The sequence below is a fragment of the Magallana gigas genome, chromosome 2 (assembly GCF_963853765.1).
Source record: "Magallana gigas chromosome 2, xbMagGiga1.1, whole genome shotgun sequence".
Classification (NCBI taxonomy): Eukaryota; Metazoa; Mollusca; class Bivalvia; order Ostreida; family Ostreidae; genus Magallana; species Magallana gigas.
The window spans coordinates 18,391,915-18,411,900 of record NC_088854.1 but is presented as its reverse complement, the minus strand read 5'-3'; the positions used below and the strand labels follow the sequence as shown (position 1 = coordinate 18,411,900).

The window sequence follows — 19,986 nt, the reverse complement described above, 5'->3', positions numbered from 1 at the left end:
TATCTTTATATATTTTTTTATTCTTTGCTTGGAAGAAAGTTAATTTTAATGCTTAAAAATGCATGATGTTGTCTCTCTTTAGGTTATCACCCTCTGTAATTAAGATAGTAGGAGCATATTTTATTACAAAAGCTTATCTCATATTCTGTTTGTTACATATGACTCAGAAAAAGGGATATGAAAATGCATGTTAAGATTAATATATTAAGATCTGATTCAGATTAAAGTTCATCATGATTATATTATGACTGGCTGACATGTAATAAAAGACTATAACCTAAAAGTTTTTTTTGATAAAGGTTTTTCTGGTATTCTTATTTGCATGTAGATTCAGAATTTTTTTTTTGGGGGGGGGGTGTCTTGATGAGGGATTTTTTCAGTAATTTTACTCTGTAAATTAAAGAAATTTGAATCACTGAGGCAGAGGGGTTACGGACCCCCTTGACCCCCCCCCCCCCCCCCCCCAAACTAGATCTGCACATGTTGTTTGTGTATATTCAGACCTTTGAGCCTGTTAGCTTGAAAAGATATGCATTTTCTTAATGATCAATTTTTAAAATTAAAAAATGTTTGAGAGCAGGTTTCAGATAAAGGGAGTTGGTATATAGGATTGAATTGTAGTTAAAGAAGACCAACTTCTCAGCTTACCTTCATATCAGTTTTCTTTTTTTCTCTGTGACATGTATGATCTGATTCATAATTAATTCAAAGATGTGGCTTCTGCATGCATTTATCTGATATTCATGGCTCCATGAAGATGTTAAATACTTAATTATTTATGTCAATGCTCTCATCTTTTTGGGAATGGATATTATATTATTCTTTCATTTCATTTTCTATGCTTTTAACAGAATTGATTTATGATGAGTTTTCTTTATGTGTGTGTTAATAGCAATGAATATGGGTTTCATTGGATCAGTGAAATCCAGTATTGAAAAGTGAAAAAAAAAAAATATTGATATTTATATACATGATATATATTTCATATATGCAAGTAGAGAATGAATCATAATCGGCCATCATGAATTTATATTGATCCATGTAGGATTTATTTTGATTGACTCTCTTGTGAATCAGTTGATATTATATAAAATATGTATAATGGGTGTATGTAAGATTGTGGACTTTATAAATCGATGAACTATATTAATAAATGTGATTAAATTATGTACCACTGAAAATGTCTAAATCAGAGATATTTCAAAACTCTTTCATAATTAAAATAAATGTCTTTTGTCTTTTTTTGAAAAATGTATAGTTTTCTGTACCGGGGTAATCTATAATTGAGAACAGCGGTTAGAATCTTCTAGATACAAGATTAACGATTGCATGAAATACATGTATGAGGATGTATCCTATTTGTATCAGATATAATTCATTCCATGAATTCATTGACCATCATTTGATCAGAACTTCATTCAACTTCCATGAATTGGTGTAATATATATTTCATACTATTTAATAATGTTATTTCAATCGATCAATGTGCACGTCCAATAATTTATTTTAGTTAAGAACTTGATCATTGAAAATTATTGTATGTAATATTACTGTACAAGCTCTCATTGTTGTGCTGTATGTTTAACTATCAACATGAAGAAAACTTGTAATATAATAAAATATTGATGGTATGTATTTATAATGCAATCAGTTAAAGAAGAATCTACCGTTATTCAATTTATACTTTTAGTGCAATGTCATCCTTTGTGATGTTTCCACCCATAGATAGTTCACTGACACCTATATAATTACTTTAGCTGCATGCACGTATATTAATTCTTGAATGATCCATAGTTTTAATTCCTTATCATACAGCTTGGTATTGATCAAGCCATAAAATCGGCTTTGCTTACATCAATGAGCTGGTGGGGCATTAACATCAAGTACGTACAATTCAAAATTTATCAATATTTTAACAATAGATCATCAGACAACTATACTAGACTAAAATGTTGGCAAAATATAAGAAAACTCAGTTATAAACTATATACACAAGGCTATAGATTGACATTTGGAAAAAAAACTTAAGACTTCTTTTAAGAGATATGGATGGTATTACTATCTGAAGCTTTATGGGTTTTTTTTTCTCTCCAGGAAAAGTGATATCAACACTGTCAATGCAGGTTCCTTTGGTACTATAAGCTGCATATACACTAAAGATAATGGCTCTTGTGGTTTATGGCATATCCTGAATTGGACATGATAAGGGTTATAAACTAAAGGTGCCTGCTTGCATTGCTGTATTCAGTTCAAAGAACCCCAAACGCTCTGTGGCCTTTATAAATATGCTGTATTGATTCCTCCACAGCAACCCCACTCATATCTATAAGACATATGCATAGCTACATTTCGTATATGATGTAAGTATAAAAGGTGTTAATGAAAGTGACCTATGTGCATGATATAAGAGGAGTTTTAGTTGTGTATGTAGATAACGCTGACTTACATGTAGATCCGACTGCTGCTGGAAGTGATACATGTATCTTTAACTGAATCTTGTGCTCTAGTTGTGTGATTGTCGTTGTTCTTGAAATTATGTAATAAGGGGACAATATATTACATACAGAGAAGTATAGGTTGTGGACCTGTGGTTACTGAAGTAACTAGAGGAAAAATATCTGTGCCACGGAAACAGGATCTGACTACTTAACATTGTATTTTGTGTTTATTACTGGCTAGCTCTGCTGATGCATGGACTTCATGGAGAGGAAGTATTTGTCAGAATATAGTACATGATTATGTTTTTGTAAAGTAAGTCGTTTTCATGTTTTGTTTTATCTTTTTGTGTGTGTATTTACATCTGCCTTTCAAAAATGAATCTTAATATTAAACCAACCAGATCTGCTTTGATTGTGTTGATAAAGCATCCAATATCTGATCTTCCTTATAGCTGAACTGAAGGCTTTAGAAACTCATGTGTATAAGGTTGAGGGATATCATTTTAGCATGTTTAGAGGATATAATGTGCGCATAATGAAACAGTGAGTGATGGAATTCAATTTCTTTGGTGTTCGTGGTGTGTTTTTTCCTAGCTGTGTATTCATATCAAACAGAGAGCTATGTTATTCAGATATTTACGCAGTAGTCAGTGAGGATCTGTATGAAGTTCATTGAGGAGTTCCTCTCGCCTGTGTTGTAAGTAAAAAACAATGGTCTGAAGGGTTAACCCTGTGTCTTCGCCTCTCTGATGTAAGATTATTTTGTTTGATAGTATGTTTTTACATTTTTACATCATGCGAAGATTTCTGGTTCTCAATCCTGAAGAAATTACATATATTCACAGTAGTACACCAACTGAACTCACTTCTGAGATACTCGTAGCTATTTCAGTGCCTAAGTCCTTTAATTCTGGTGAATTATGAACACAACAAATATTGGTACTGATCAATTTTATTAGCCAATTAAATTGGAAAAGGTATGAAAATGGTTACTAGCACTTTAATAGTGGTTGCTCTTATTTGGAATGCGGTTTATAGTGTATAATTTTATTTGAAAAATTTGGCAGCTGGAAACAATTGATTCTTTGATATTTGTAATTGCTACACAAATAAGTTGCTAAAAGCAAACACACGTAGTTGTTTTTAGATCTAGGTTTGGACAATTTTATGTTTACCTTAGAAGTTTACTTTAATTGAGTAAAAAAATCATACTCAAAAAATAGTAGAAATACTACTGTCTAATACATTGTGGCTGCATGGCCTTACATTGATAAAATTGTTGAGCTTATATTTCCATACCTTTACCGGTATGTGCAATTCGTGAAATAAAGAAAAAATCAATCAAAATAGAAATTTAAGGGTTTTTTTCAAAGTGGGCAACACAAACAGGGGTTTTAAGATCTATTGTTTCAATGTTAATAAAAAATCTCATTTGTTACTTCAAGACTCACGAGTGTTAACCAAATCAATATTATGGAGATGCCAAACTTGGGTGCAGAGTTAGACTGAATGATTTATGCATGAGTCTGCATTCTAGCACTTTACTTATAGATCTTCAACGTTTTAAGCTTTATAAGCAGCCCAAGTTGACTTTGTTAAGGTGAGAATTTTGAGGTTAATGACTGCAGCAACATGTTCCTATATCTTCTTGTTTGTTAGAGTAAGTGCAATGTCATACCCTCGTTGAAGGGTTTGGAAATCTTCATGTATGCGTGACGATATTACAATTGCTATTTTTACAGAATCCTGACCTATAGATATTAATTCATGAGGATTGTACTATTCCCCTATTTACTGATACCCAAGGACCTCAATATTTAGTACTTATTTATTTTTATAAAAAGGAGAAAAAATGATCCATAAATGAAGTATATAATAGTTTATCTACTTTAGTTGAACACTGTTGCTGAGTGGCCATTAGGTGAGTGATGGAATTAGCCCTCAGACTATTTGGTTTTAATAGCTCTGTTTAATTCATCAACCTAATGAAAAAGAAGGGCTTTTTCAAGTAGGAGATCTTTTACCTTTTTTATCCATATTAAATTGATTTTAACTGTTGCATTTCTGCATAATGCGTTTATGATATTTTAATAATCCACGTTTCCTCCATCCCTAGACCAATATCCTCTTTCCTTGAACAGGCTGGGGCATACTATTTTAACTTGTTGAAAAATACATCTTTTCTTCATTGTAGACATGATTATAAGCAAGGATTGTACTACATGTATATATATGTCTTTACAAAATATGTTGTTAGTTAAATGTTCTTTTTTGTGGGCCTTACTCATGGATGCAAATGCTAAAAAGGATATTCAGTTAGGTCATAATTGGTATTTTTATTACTAATTGTATTCTAAAATTCCACCCTTCCTTTGTATTCTGATTTCGTATGATTAAGGTAATGAACACAATCTAAATTTTCCCAATGATTTTTTGTCAATCTTAAATTGATTAAAGCACAAAAAACTAATGGGGATTTTATTAAAATAGATTTCATAAATGTTTCTGGTATGACTATAATAACAATGTATCTGTAAATATTAGCACTCTTGTATACAATTAAAACTTGAAGTGCATTGGTGAAATATTTGATTATAAATACATGTATAATTAAACCTATATTAGGGTCCCTGCAAGTTTAGCATTTATGAATTATTTAAGAATATCTTAGATTTTTAATGCATGTACTAAAAAATACCCACCTCATTATCACTTCGTTATTTTATAGATTCAGTATTGAATAAAACTTTTTTGTGTGTTTGTTTTAATTATAGACCGCACATTCTGCATTAAATTTCTTTCCAAAAGAAAAAAAAAAGTAAACACCTGAGACTGTACACTAATCCAACATTAACTTCTTGCAAAGTAAATATCAGTACATGTACCTTCATTCACATAGTATATATTTGTAACGCACCAGTTGTGACATAGCTTATGGGATTGATAATTTAGGCGTTTGTATACTGTTGATGGTGGCATCCTCGTCAATAAGTGACTACCACAGCTGCTGGACAAATTACGTATTAAACTTGATGTACAGGTAAATACTGTACAGGTGTGTAAACATGTCTGTGTAACTGTGTGTCGGTCACCTAAAAGGTAAGCTGACTCGGAGGCCATAAAAGTTATACAAGCTCACTTTTGGTCTCACTCTCACTTTTTATATAATTCCCTTTGTAAAAGTGATACTGAGATCAAATTAAGCTCTTCTAACTTTTATGAACCTGGGGCCAGGTGTAAAAGTTTGAATTTTGAAAAAAAATCAACAAAACAAATATGCAGAAGATTCCTGAAAAGGTGTGGATATCTTTATTTACGATTGCATGCATGGCCACCCATATAAATATATGTACTTTAGTGATGTTACAAGAGATTATATATATGCACAGTTTTTGAAAAAAAATGCCTGATAGTGATACTGAGTTGGGACATTTTAGTACTTTCATTTTCTATACAGTACAGTCAGCAGGGTACTAATTTTTATCTATAATCCGAGCCTTAAACAAAAAGTAGGCAATTATACTAATCTTTTCCTTTGACTTATCAAATATGTTGACAGGAATATAAATAGGTTATCTTCATGTTTTCAGTCATTAACAGCTATATTTGAATCAAGGTAATGAAATCGTACTACATTTTATTGATCACAAAAGCTTCGATTCGGTTTATTACTGACTTCCGCCTGCTGATGATACATGTATTAATTTTGATGGTTCTTTGTAAGGCTTTGACTTGCAAAGGTAAAATGCTTATATATAGGGTTTGATTTTGTTTTCATTGGTTTTATATATACCTGTGGTTTTGAACACAGCATTCTATTTATGCTGGAATCAAATGTGAAAAAAAATTTCTTTTGGAATATTTATTAGCTTGGATTCTTACTGATGTCCATAAACTATTCCATGCATGAAGATTAATCTAAGTACAAAGTTTAGTTTGAACGCAGTAGACTTCATCTTATCAATTAACTGCTGTGAACAAATTTGTTTAATCTTATATGATGTAATTGCATTATATATGTGTAATTTTTTTTTGTACAAACATGTACCTTTCACGACTATGGTCACTTGAATAAGGACCTAAGTTTCTTCCTATTTACATGTGCAGCTGTCAAAAGATACCCACGTGGGCTGCCATTACATATATTACTCAAATCATGCCACACACAAGTAAGTCTCAACTATGTACAAATGAAGTAATATAATGAACAGACAATTGCTGGCAATTACTGAGACAATTTTGGGAAAAAAATCATTAGTTGAGAAGCCTTGAGGTCTGTGCATGCTAAACGATATTCACAAGTTGTTTGGCTGATGTCCTTTCCAGATACCATATTGGATTTTGCTTATCCTTCTTGGATTTCCTTAATTGATTCAGGGTAATTATGTCCTTTCGTTTATTCAGCATTATTGATTGTAATTTTAATTCCATGTAATTATATGACATCCAGATTAGATATTAGAAAGAAGATGACCAAATCTGTCAGATAGATATTAATTACAGTCACTGAATTAGATTTGTCAAGTAAAGACAGAGATATGGATAAAAGAGCTGTTATATTATGGAGGATCAAATATGGACAATGTAAATTACCATATACTTACCATATATTGAAGAATTTAACATGTTGTAAAAACCTGCCATTTAGATTCTGTGACAAATACCGGTACACGCATGTTGATTTAAAGAAAATTATCCTATCGCAGCAAAGAATATATGAGCCATAAATTATGCAGAAGTTTTTTTTATTTAATTCATACATGTATTGGTATAGGAACTATTCATTAATCTATTATACAGTAGTTTTTAGCTATATATGGTGTCCAAGTAGCGTAGTGGACAATGCAATCGCTTGTCACTGCTGCGACCCGAGTTCGATCCCCGTGATCGAAAGTGGTGGTATGTGATAGGGTATGGCGGTCGCCCGCTTGGACACATGGGTTCTCTCCGGGTACTCCGGCTTCTTCCCACACCATTGACCCCCTCGTGCTAACATCCGTGCCAAGGAGAGATATTGATATAAGTTGTAGAACTTGCTTATCAATCGTTTTAAAATAAATAAAGTTAAGTTTTTTTCAGTTTTTAGCTCACCTGAGCTGAAAGCTCAAGTGAGCTTTTCTGATCACTTTTTGTTCGGCGTCCATCTGTCCATCAATCCGTCCGTCCGTCTGTAAACTTTTTTCATTTTTCGACTTCTTCTCCAGAACCACTGGGCCAATTTCAACTTAACTTGGCACAAAGCATCATTGGGTAAAGGGGATTCAAGTTTGTTAAAAATGAAGGGCCACACTCTCTTTCAAGGGGAAATAATTAGGATGTATTGAATCTTCTTCTCAGAAACCATTTGGCCAGAAAAGCTGAAACTTGTGTGGAAGCATCCTCAGATAGTGTAGCAAGGAAAGTTGAAATTTGTGTTGAAGCTTCCTCATGTAGTGGTGATTTAAAGTTGTGAAAGTCATTACCCCAGGGCTAGGGTGGGGCCAAAATGGGGGGTCGTACTTTTACATAGGGATTTATAGTGGAAGTCTTTTAAAATTTCTTCCAAAAACCATTTGGTCAGAAAAGCTGAAACTTGTGTGGAAGCATCCTCAGAGGTTTAGATTCAAATTTGTACAAATCATTGTCCCCGGGGATAAGGTGGGGCCACAATGGGGCTCAAAGTTTTACATTGGAATATATAGAGTAAAAACTTAAAAATGTTTCTCTCAGAAACTAATCAGCCAGGAAAGCTGAAACTTGGGTGGAAGCATCCTTATGTAGTGTAGATACAAATTTGTGAAAATCATGACTCTGGGGCTAAGGTGGAGACACAATGGGGGTGGTCGAACTTTTACATTGGAATATATAGTGTAAATCTTTTAAATTCTACTTCTCAGAAACTAATATGCCAGGAAAGCTGAAACTTGTGTAAAGGCATTCTTAGGTAGGGTAGATTCAAGTTTGCTCAAAACATGGTCCTGGGGGGGGGGGGGTTGCAAAAATTTACATCTATACTACTATATTAATATAATAGACTTGAATTTTTGGGCTTTAATACCGAGAAATCGGAAGCGTACTGTCTTTTGTTTTATATATTTTAAACATCATTGGTACTTGAAGATTACCGATTTGTTTTTATTTTTTCTCAATCAAGCTTCGCTAATTAATAATCAACGAAAATTCCTTTAAAAAATCCGGAAATCATCTGGATTTTTTGGATTTTACAATCTTGCGCATGCGCATTACATTAACGCTAAATCACGGGAGGCTATTTAGTTTATGTTTCCACAATATCACATTTGCATGGATCAACTCAGAAACGATATTACAAATACATGTAAAATTTCATTGAAAATTTGTCAAATATTCTGTTCATCAAAGGAAATATGGGAGATACCTCTAAATCAGTTCATTTAATATGAAAAATTCCGTCAACATGGTGTGTAAATTTGATGCGAGTAAAAAACTTTGGTGAAAAAGCGTTGAATTCTTCATTAATATGAATACAAATTCTAGATGAAATTAGGTAGGCCTAAAGCTTGGTTATGTAAATGTCAACAATACGGTGTGTGGATGTATCTCAGTATTTCGTATATAAATGTCCGATATCATATGCAATGTCAACCCGTGCATGCACGGGTCAAAGTCTAGTAGGAATATAAATAGAAAAAATTTAAAATATCTTTTTCTAAAAACCATTTGCCCAGTAACCTCAGATAATGTAGATTTAAATTCTTTCAAATCAAAATCTTGAGGTAGGGTGGGGCCACGTTGGGATTCCAATTTAACAAAGGAAAATATTCTAATTATTCACAAAAAATGAAATGTTATGATATATGGTTTTACTTATATGCAAGCATTTTGACACATTGCTTATTCTTTCAATTAGTTTAGACTTTGGCCCCTGGACGATTCTTGGGCCTCACAAGGGATTCAGAGTTTGATTTAGGTTTATATCCTTTATATAAACAATTGTTTAGAATCTTTTTGAGAACTGCGATGCTCAACAGGTGATATGACTATAAAATCATCCTTTTAGAAAAGGGACTTGATTATTAACATAAGAATATCCAGGGCAAAAGAAATGGACTCTTACTTATACATGATCTACATGTATTACATTGCCAAGATAGTTTGAATTATGACTCTGTTAAGCTGAGTTTATCATACCTATTGTTGCTCAGGTGAGCAATGTGGTCCATGGGCCTCTTGTTTTAGCTATTGACATTGCTATGAAATACAAATGAGGAATATGGGCCATATTTGTTGGGGGTGGTAGAATTCCCATAGCATGATAAAATATCGTCATTGCGCCATGCAACCATGCTTAATGACATCTGAGAGTCAACTTAAACTCCTAGCTGATCAACTTACAAGTTAGGAGTACTGAGACAAACCCAAGAGAAAATGTTATGATAATGTTAGCCACAAGCTGTTGTCAGTGGCGATATGGGAGCTCGTGATTTGATTTGCTTTACCAGTAAAATAGAAAGAACATGGAAAACTGGAAATTGATGTAAACATTTAATTGATTTAGATTTAAGCACAAATTTGAAACACAGATGGTTTGATAATGGACCATTATCCATAAGACTTTCAGGTTTTGCTTCTCCTATTTAAACTGTTGTCTTGATACCCAAATTAAATTAATGCACAACCTATCTGGAAGTTTGGTCTACACTGAAAATTAGGAAGCTATAAAGTAACAGTACTCTAAAACTATTGAGTTTTATTTTTATTGCTGTTAAAGTGTAGCTTCAGTGGGAGTAATTAAATTAGAACATGATTGACCACATTTGTGTTTTCATTACCGAAAGTTTATGATGAATCCCGAGTGTTCAATATTTTTCACTACAGAACCATTAGTGCGTTTAAATATTTTATAGGGGTTTTGTATTTCACTGAGTTGAATGTGAATATCATACTAGTACATTGTACTCTGATATATGTTAGTATATACCAGTAGCTGTCTGAAGGTAAATCTTTATTCAACTTCAAACATATGTATAGGTTTAAAAAAATTTTTAATGGCAATACAAATCACTGTTTTATTACTGGTTCCCATCTAGGTTTTGCTTTTTGCAACTATACAGATTTAAAAAACTGCACTTTGTAAATTATAGTACACATAGTACATTTTGAACCATATATGGACTATACATTCTTTGAATGCTCACGTATGAAACTGCCATATAATAACAAAAGTGTTACTTTGATATAGTACAATGTATTTTTATTTTCCTTCTTTAAAACTGCTAAATTGTTTAGGCATTGATAAACATTGATTTAATTTTATGCAACAGTATAATAGTCTTGACTCATGGATGTTAAGGTGGATTAACCCTTTGTAAAGAAAGATAAATCATATTGAGTTAAATAACTTCAGTGTTTATTTTTAATAAACATGTTCTTTTATTAATAATATACATGGTCCGTAAGATAGGGAATCAATGAAAAGGATCTCGTACACAATTTTAATTTGCTTTGAGTTCTTTTTTCATAAAAAAAATACATGTGTTCCCGTATATATATGCTTCAGCCAGCTGAACTTGGAAACACCTTTTAAAGTCAATGACAACTAACTACAGTTGTTACATAAAAATCCAAATACTGATAATTGAACCCTAGTTCAATGTTGAGCAATTAAATAAATATATGTAGGCTTATCCTTGTTTTTATACAATGGCCAAAAAATATGCAAAAATTTAAATTGCTGACATTTTTTTTTGTGTGAATAGAAATTTCAAGACTGTTCCTTTTAATTGAAAACCCTCAGAAATTCATGTAAAGCATTTTCTCAACATTGATGAATTGCGTCACAAAATTTCAATGACCTGTATTGATATAATTGATCCTGATAGTTTGGTAGTAGGTGTGAAGTATGCCATTCATGTACACTGTCAGACTGCCCCATGCTCAAAGGCATGATACCAAGACATTTAACTCCAATTATCATAGTGTCCATAATATGTATATTTAAGATTATTTACCGGTATCTTACAGTAAGATGGCTAGCAATAGGAACTAATGTATGTAATGTTCATAAAGGGCACTTCGTGTCAACAGAAATTTTGTTTGGATTTTTTTTTAAAGCTATTTAGTTGGAAGTCGTGGTCTTATATTTCAATAGTTATGGAGAGAGAACTTCTGATAGCCGGATCAATAAACATGGAATTTGGAAATGAGTGTAATATGGTAGGTTCATGTTGACATACAGGATATAAAGGCATTTAATGATAGAATGCTATGCTCTTGTCTAACTCTCATTATAAGAGAGACCATCCTTTAACATCTGCAGGATATGTTGTGCTTTTAAACTTTTGGACACAGGGGGTCTGTTTTGGTTACAGGCAAACGAGAAGCAGGTAGTGGGTATTGTGCAATAATGTGTATTCAGGAGCTAAGGGAAGAGAGAAGGGGAGAGTTTTTTGTGATTCCATGCTGAATTCTGTTGTACAGACTAGCTATTGGTAAGAAGTCATATCTGAAATATCTCTTTTGCTGTAAAACATAATAGCAATGATTGCTTTTTTGCCCAAGAGGTTTAAGATACACTTCCATGCTCTTAATGCTGGAAATTTTTGTAAATGTCAATAGCAGCTTGATTTTTTTGTCATCAAATCAGCGGAAAAGGTGTGAGCAATTTGATGAATTTGTGTAATTTTAAGATCAAGTATACTTATAGTAGTATTTCATTTTACGAATTTGACAAACTAAAAAGCAGTATTTGATTTTTAACCGGGTTTTCCAACGGAAAAATCCGGTTATTAAAATGGTGAAAATGGCGGGCGGGCGGGCGGGCGGGCGGGCGGCTGCCAAAAGGGTACCCTCATTGTACGGATAACTCCTCCTACAGTTTTCAAGATAGGAAGTTGTTCTTTTGCAGATCAATTGTACATATATCAGAGGTGTGCATATTGCTAGGATTTTGATTTCTGATAATTTATGAAAAAAATACCAGCTTTTGAACTTAGTCATTTTTTGGGAAAATATTGCATATAGGGTACCCTCATTGTACGGATAACTCCTCCTACAGTTTTCAAGAAAGGAAGTTGTTCTTTTGCAGATCAATTGTACATATATCAGAGGTGTGCATATTGCTAGGATTTTGATTTCTGATAATTTATGAAAAAAATACCAGCTTTTGAACTTAGTCATTTTTTGGGGAAATATTGCATATAGGGTACCCTCATTGTACGGATAACTCCTCCTACAGTTTTCAAGATAGGAAGTTGTTCTTTTGCAGATCAATTGTACATATATCAGAGGTGTGCATATTGCTAGGATTTTGATTTCTGATAATTTATGAAAAAAATACTAGATTTTGAACTTAGTCATTTTTTGGGAAAATATTGCATATAGGGTACCCTCATTGTACGGATAACTCCTCCTACAGTTTTCAAGATAGGAAGTTGTTCTTTTGCAGATCAATTGTACATTGATCAGAGGTGTGCATATTGCTAGGATTTTGATTTCTGATAATTTATGAAAAAAATACTAGCTTTTGAACTTGGTCATTTTTTTGCAAAATGTTGCATATAGGGTACTCCATTTCACTGGATACATGTTGACATGGATTATGGATACAGTTCACATAAAAGAAAACCCGGTTTGCTGTCACATTGACAGCTTTTCTCTTGTCTGATTTTGGAAGGGAAGATGTTTGGTTATGATTAGGGTGATGATGTGCCAATCGATTTGTGCACTGAGGGGCCATCAGACAGTACACAGGCTGAAATAGGGGAATAGATCATTCCTAGGATAGCTGCCACTGTCTGAAGAGTGGGGCAATAGTGTAATTAAATACAGCTCAGTTTGATAGAGGAAACAATTTCCAATAACCTCTCCTACAGTATGGCCTTGCTTCAGTAACACCCAGATCAGAAAATATGAAAGACATATTATAGCACTATTGAGTTGTCTAAGCTTGATGAGCTGGGGTTTTTTTATGGTCATTTTTTTCCTCTTTGACACTCACTTATCTACACCCTTAAATGAGGAAATGATGTGCTTTTCATATGAGTGTGAATTTAAGAGTGTGAATTTAAGGGTCTTAATGATCTTCTCATGATGCTGTTATTTGGGGCTGCAAGGACATCAAGTTTAAGATTATGTTCGATTGAGCTGTCTCATTCTTATAATGAATATCCTTGAGGCAGCTAGCTAGGTGATTTAGATTTGATAAAACAGATTAAAACAAATAAATGGCAAATTGTCAATGTGGATTATTGGCGAGTATGTAAGAGAAATTTTCATGGCCCTTAGCTAACAAATGATGTTAAATATTTTGAGTTTGAAGGTACAAAAAGTCTTGTAATCTTTGCATAATCAACATTTTTTTCAGAGATTATTGCTTCTGTTTTGATCTGTGCACACAAAAACTTCAAAATTGAAGAATTTTCCTCTTATGAATTTGGCTTGCATGGTCACTCAGACCTTCCAATTCAGAATAACCATTGGTTTTCTATAATCTCATGGATTTTTTATATGCTTAAAGTTTTAGCTGTTGAGAGTTTTTACTACCTTGGGTTGAAAAAGGAGATTACTAAATAACATCATATTGAACATACATCCACATCTTTTTCGCTCTAGTTTTTTGTACGAAAATAGCAGATGCTTGTTAAGGTGTAATAAAGATCAATAGAGCCAGAGCAATAGAAGATTTAATTCACGTGATTGTTTCTTTTGGCATGCCTTTTCTCCATGATACTTAAGTGCTCATTTCTTTAATATTCACATCTCCATGTAATTTTGAAATTGATCATTTATTGCTGTTACCTATTGGATAGTGTGAAGTACTGTAAATAAAATGAAGCAGATAATGATCGTAAAAAATGTTCACGAGTCTAATGACCCCAAAAAAGTGCGTAACTTACTAGCCTCAAACTGCTTATAAGTGTGTGCTGTTGGCCATCCAATATTTGGCATACCAGGTACTTTTTATTTTTTCATTTTTATGATTGCTAAAAAATGGAAATTATAAAAACAAACATGATACACATATGTATTTTGTGGTTCAGGTAAGGGAAATATGTTACAAGAATGTGTGCCAATTAGATCAGAAAGAGACCCATTTATTAAAAGCAGCTAGTTGAGACTTAATTCTTATATGTTAATTTTTAAAATTCTTTGCTATATGAAAGAGAATTAAATGCTAATGAGATACAGTGTTCAAAACCATCAACATCAACAAAATTTTGTGCATGCATGTTCACACAGGCAATGTCTGAAAACTTTGTAATTATTTAATTTTTAGATAATGAGCCATTCAAGAATTGCACTTATTTTTTACTTTAGCGCATAAAAAAAATGGGTAAAATTTTCCATCTCTAATTCATAGGGAATCTCAATTTTAAGATGCCAAGGATGAAATATCAATCTGTTTATTAAATATGACTCATCTTTAATCCTATAACGCTTCTGGAGTACAATTCCAAGAATAGAAACACTGCCTTTTATGAGTTATTTATACGACACTCTAAAAGGATAGGACTATTTTTATTATAAGATATGAAAATAAATGGGTCTTTGTTTCTCTAAATGCACCAAGATCTTGACAGTATTTTCTTCCAGCAAAACGCCAAGTTGGGGATGAAAATTGGCCTGATATTGGATTGTCTTCTCTTTGATTACATAATGTGTCTGCTTGATGATCTCATGTTATAGTCTGTGCACAGGGAAATATTCTTTAAGATGATTGAGTAACATCATTTTATTCTTTATGAAACATGTTGGATATCTCAGCTTTCACATTAGTCTTTTTCTATACTTAGTTAAGACTTAGTTTTACGTAGATACTTAGTTCAGACCATTGTGTTTTATATTGATGCTAAGGAGATATGATATTCTTGTAGTAAATCTTGTTTTTTGTGTGCTCTCTAAAAGTATCCGATTATGAACAGACATTTGTGTGTTGGCTGAATCAGACAGAGATCAATATAGATGCTTGACCTTGGAGGAAGAAATCTCTGTTATAAATATTGCATGGGGTTTTGCTCCTAATGGTCATTGTGACAATATTCTCTGAATGCTCTCTGTATTTGGTGAGATTTGTATCTTGTATGTCATAATGTTGTCAGTTCACATTGCCCTGTAAGTGTACTGAGTGGGATGGTATCATTTCTTTATGTTATATGATTGCCTCTTTGTTCTCACTGGAGTTAAAGAAAGTACATATACCTACTTGTATTGACTTCTCAAAGGCATTTTTTATGCATAGGGATATGAAGGGATTTTTCTTGTTGGGACATTCTAATCGGTAAAATTTTTACCCTCTCATCTTTTTTGTCATCTAGTACGTAAAATTCAGACTAAAAGGTGTATGCAAGGGCAGTGGTGATTTCTATTTGTGATTAAAATTCACAGCTAGATCATGAAAAAAACTGTCCTGTTTGACTTTTGAGCAATTTAAATTATTCATGGATTTTACTCTATCTGTTCCAAGATTCTGAGGACAGTCTCTATTGAAAGGAATAAGATTATTACCTGATGTTTGTAATCTCTCATTATTCTTGCACTTTTTGATGTGGAGACTCAAGACATGAAGTACAAATGTATTATAAAAATTAAATTGATTGGAAAATATTGATCATGCAAATACCAGTTTTGATAGCTGAATTCAAAATGATCTTCATAGATTTGATTGGAAAAAGGTATAGGTATATTAAAATAATCTATTCATACACCTTACTTAAAAGTGTGATATACCCTAGCACAAAACTTAATGGATTTGAAAACAAAAATTGTTTAGGGGTGGAAAATCCCTGTGGAATGATTTAATGAAGATTTGAAATATCATATAGCACAGATTAGAAACTTTTACTTGGGAGAGAAACCACATCAATTATCACATGTATAGATATTTGTAGATATAAAATAATATTGGATTAAAAATCAATACACAAGAATAGAAGTGTAAGGTAGCAGCTTACATGATAAGCTCTGATATATTTCATATTTACTGGATTGTGGAGAGAGTTCATCAATCTCTTAGTGGAATTTAGACTGTTAATTGCTCTGATATATTTCATATTTACAGGATTGTGGAGAGAGTTACTCAATCTCTTAGTGGAATCATGACTTTTAATTGCTGTGAAATATTTCATATTTACAGGATTGTGGAGAGAGTTACTCAATCTTGTAGTGGAAACATGACTGTAATTTGCTAGGATCCTGTGTATGAAGACTCACCAATGACTGATCCCCATGTGTCTGCAAATGGGATGTGGTAGGAGTAAACCGCACTTAAACCACAAATCCAGCGAGGAAGGGGAATCGACAGACAAAAAGAGCAAGCAGAAGAAGTCTCTTAATAAGAATGACAAGTGTGTCTGCAACCCAGGGAACAAAGTGGGTAGGTATCCATTGTTTCCATCAGACCGTCACATTTTAAGCTTCCAGTGATACCCACCCTTGCCTTCTTCCATATTTTTGCAACGCAGAGTATGCAGGTGTAGGTAACAATCACTAGCATTAATGAATTGTTGGGAATTTACTTTAAATCCATTGTTCCTCCAAAGTTTATTAGCTTGAAACCAATGATACCTCTTTATAAGATGGAAGGATAAAAGCTGGCAAAGGTACTTGTACCTTTAATATAGATATGACAAAGTTTATATATACTGGCAATAGGTACAAGTTATATAGATTTATTATGCCCCCCTTCAAAGAAGGGAGGGCATATTGCTTTGCTGCTGTCTGTCGGTCTGTCGGTCGGTCCACCAACAGTTTCCGCTCATTTTCTTTGCAGAGGATGAACATATTGAAATGAAATTTGGTATACAGGTTTATCATGATAATATCTAGGTCAAGTTCGATATTGGGTGCGATCGAGCAATTTTCGACAGAGTTATGGCCCTTGGATGTAGAAAAATTCTAGTTTTTTGCAGTTTCCGCTCATTTTCTTCGCAGAGGATGAACATATTGAATTGAAATTTCGTTTACAGGTTTATCATGATAATATCTAGGTCAAGTTCGATATTGGGTACAATCGAGCAATTTTTGACAGAGTTATGGCCCTTGGACGTAGAAAAATTCTAGTTTTTTGCAGTTTCCATTCATTTTCTTCGCAGAGGATGAACATATTGAAATGAAATTTGGTATACAGGTTTATCATGATAATATCTAGGTCAAGTTCAATATTGGGTACAATCGAGCTATTTTCGACTGAGTTATGGCCCTTGGACGTAGAAAAATTCTAGTTTATTTGCAGTTTCCGCTCATTTTCTTCGCAGAGGATGAACATATTGAAATGAAATTTAGTATACAGGTTTATCATGATAATATCTAGGTCAAGTTCGATATTGGGTACAATCGAGCAATTTTCGACAGAGTTATAGCCCTTGGACGTAGAAAAATTCCAGTTATTTGAAGTTTACGTTAATTTTTCTGTGGATGTTTCCAAGGGAGGGGGGCATAAGTGTTTCACAAACATGTCTTGTTTGAAATAAGGTATACAGAGACAAAAGTACCTGTGATGAAGGCATGATTGGGGGTAAAAATATAGGAAGGTACCTGGTACCTGAAATATAGGTATGGTAAGGGTTAGCAATGATAAATGGATTGATAGGTAAGTGACTGTAAATGGAAATGGTTTACTTGCATATTGAGTATCCAAATGGCCGGTAGATAACTGAATTTTTGTTTTCCAAGTTATCATGATATTGTTTGTATTACTGGTACTATAGGTTTGACATTAAATGACAAAATTCATTTCATTCCCTGAATGATTTTATGGTTGATATCCAACATACATGTAAATGATCCAAAACTCTTCTTGACTTAGTATACATAGTGAAATGAATGGTTATTTCAGGTGACACAAAAGACAACAATGAAGTATCTAAGCCTGCCCCGAACAAACGGAAGGACTCGGGGATGTTCAAGCTCCCACAGAAAGGTTCAGGGGCACTGTCCTCTAACGGGGTCCAGAAGGTGACACAGGGACAGGTAGGTCAAGGACACTCAAGGAACAAGTCAACAGTTTCTCGTTTAGGTCAGCTGTGAGTAAGGCCAAACAATTACATGTAATGTTTTGTTTTTCAGGCACTGCTGCATCAGGTCAAATGCTGGTGCATTGATTCATTTTATTGAAATGGGGGAAACAATCTATTTTTGATTTTATTTAAAATATGAAAACTTATTTCTTCCTTATTGTGAATCTTGCAATTGAATATAAAATAAGATACCAGTAAGGCCAAACAAAATTAAATGTAATGTTTTTCAGGCACCATGGCATCAGGTCAAATGCTGGTGTATTGATTGATTTTATTGAAATAGGGAAAAATATCTATTTTAGGTTTTAGTTCAAATTTGGAAATTTATTTCTTCCTCATTGTAAATGTTGCAATACAATGAAAAAATTATATATTTTGATTTTTGTTTATGAGAAACTTAAGAGAACTTTGTTGAGGCTAATGCAAAATGTAGCTTATGTTCCCAGTATTTATCAGTCTAATTAAAATCAAACCTTCCGCTAGCTCCTTTATTTGACACGACCATAAAAATAAAGGAGCTAGTGTAATGTTTGATTTTAATCAGAATGAGTATTTATAATCTTGTATAGTGTATTTCGTTCAGACCAGATATATTGATTATACCTCAGAGTGTTCTGAGCTTTGTTTTCATAAATTACACAGGACCTTGTAATTAGTTTTACTGGGTAGTTTATTGCATCTATATTTTAATTGCAACTTTAATTGCTTTATACATGTTATATTGATCTCTAATTTGTATTAATATGACACCTTTAATTTATTTTTAACAGGATGGTAAGAAATCCAAACTTGATAATGGTGTGCCAAATATAACTCAGCAAAAAGTCAGGTGTGTATACTTTTCACTTTCTTCTTAATAGTTCATCTTCTGATAGTTATTTTTCGCTTCATTTATAAACTGTTGGTTACTTTGTCATTCATAAGGCCTTGTTCTGCGGGTGCCATGTAGTGATAAGTTCTTATGTCTTCATACTTTTTAATTTTTTTTACAAGAAGAAATTGATCACATTTTTAATGACAGAGTATTATTGATAATATTTTTCAGGGTAACAAATAGCCAGCTGGACTTTTTCAGAATGTTGGATGAAAAAATTGAGCAGGTTAGACAATCTTTGTATACTTCATCATAAATTACAGTGTAATGCCATACCTGTACAACGTTTAGATTTATCTTAAGATATGAATATTGAGTAATTTCCCTTTGCAAATCTTGGAATGAAAATATTGGTAGAAATAAAATGCCATTATTTGGAGGTTTTGTGCCTGAGAACCAATGCATTAATTTATCTTTGGCCTGATATTGGTGTTTATGATTCTCAGTATATCAACCAACATACTCTGCCTTTAACATGAACACACCTTGAGCTGTTTATCTTGCCACTGATTCTTTATTAATCTAAATCAATGTGTCTTCATCCACTGAGTGAAGTAGATGAGAGACTAACTACCAGTTTAATGCTACATGCTGATTGTACGGTATTTGTCAACAGGGATGACAAAGCAGATACATGTAAATTATACAATCTCCAAATACAATCTACAATATCTATCATATCATATGGTTATAGGAGCTG

At 33.0% G+C, this 19,986-nt stretch overlaps 1 protein-coding gene across 5 annotated transcripts in view; it reads left to right on the top strand.

Moving 5' to 3' along the window:
• LOC105322256 (uncharacterized) overlaps positions 1-19,986 on the top strand; it is a 28,016-nt gene that overhangs the window by 2,288 nt on the left and 5,742 nt on the right. Inside the window, exons 1-5 of one of the 5 annotated variants that reach the window (XM_011420883.4) lie at positions 2,528-2,751; positions 16,531-16,770; positions 18,232-18,365; positions 19,183-19,241; positions 19,458-19,512. In XM_011420883.4, the coding sequence (XP_011419185.1) occupies positions 16,623-16,770; positions 18,232-18,365; positions 19,183-19,241; positions 19,458-19,512 (396 nt within the window). In that variant the 5' untranslated portion in view covers positions 2,528-2,751; positions 16,531-16,622. Of the gene's footprint in view, positions 1-2,527; positions 2,752-2,807; positions 3,136-6,714; positions 6,817-11,688; positions 11,888-16,530; positions 16,771-18,231; positions 18,366-19,182; positions 19,242-19,457; positions 19,513-19,986 lie in introns of those variants that run through there. The other 4 variants (XM_011420884.4, XM_011420890.4, XM_011420887.4 and 1 more) reach the window with 4 other exon arrangements.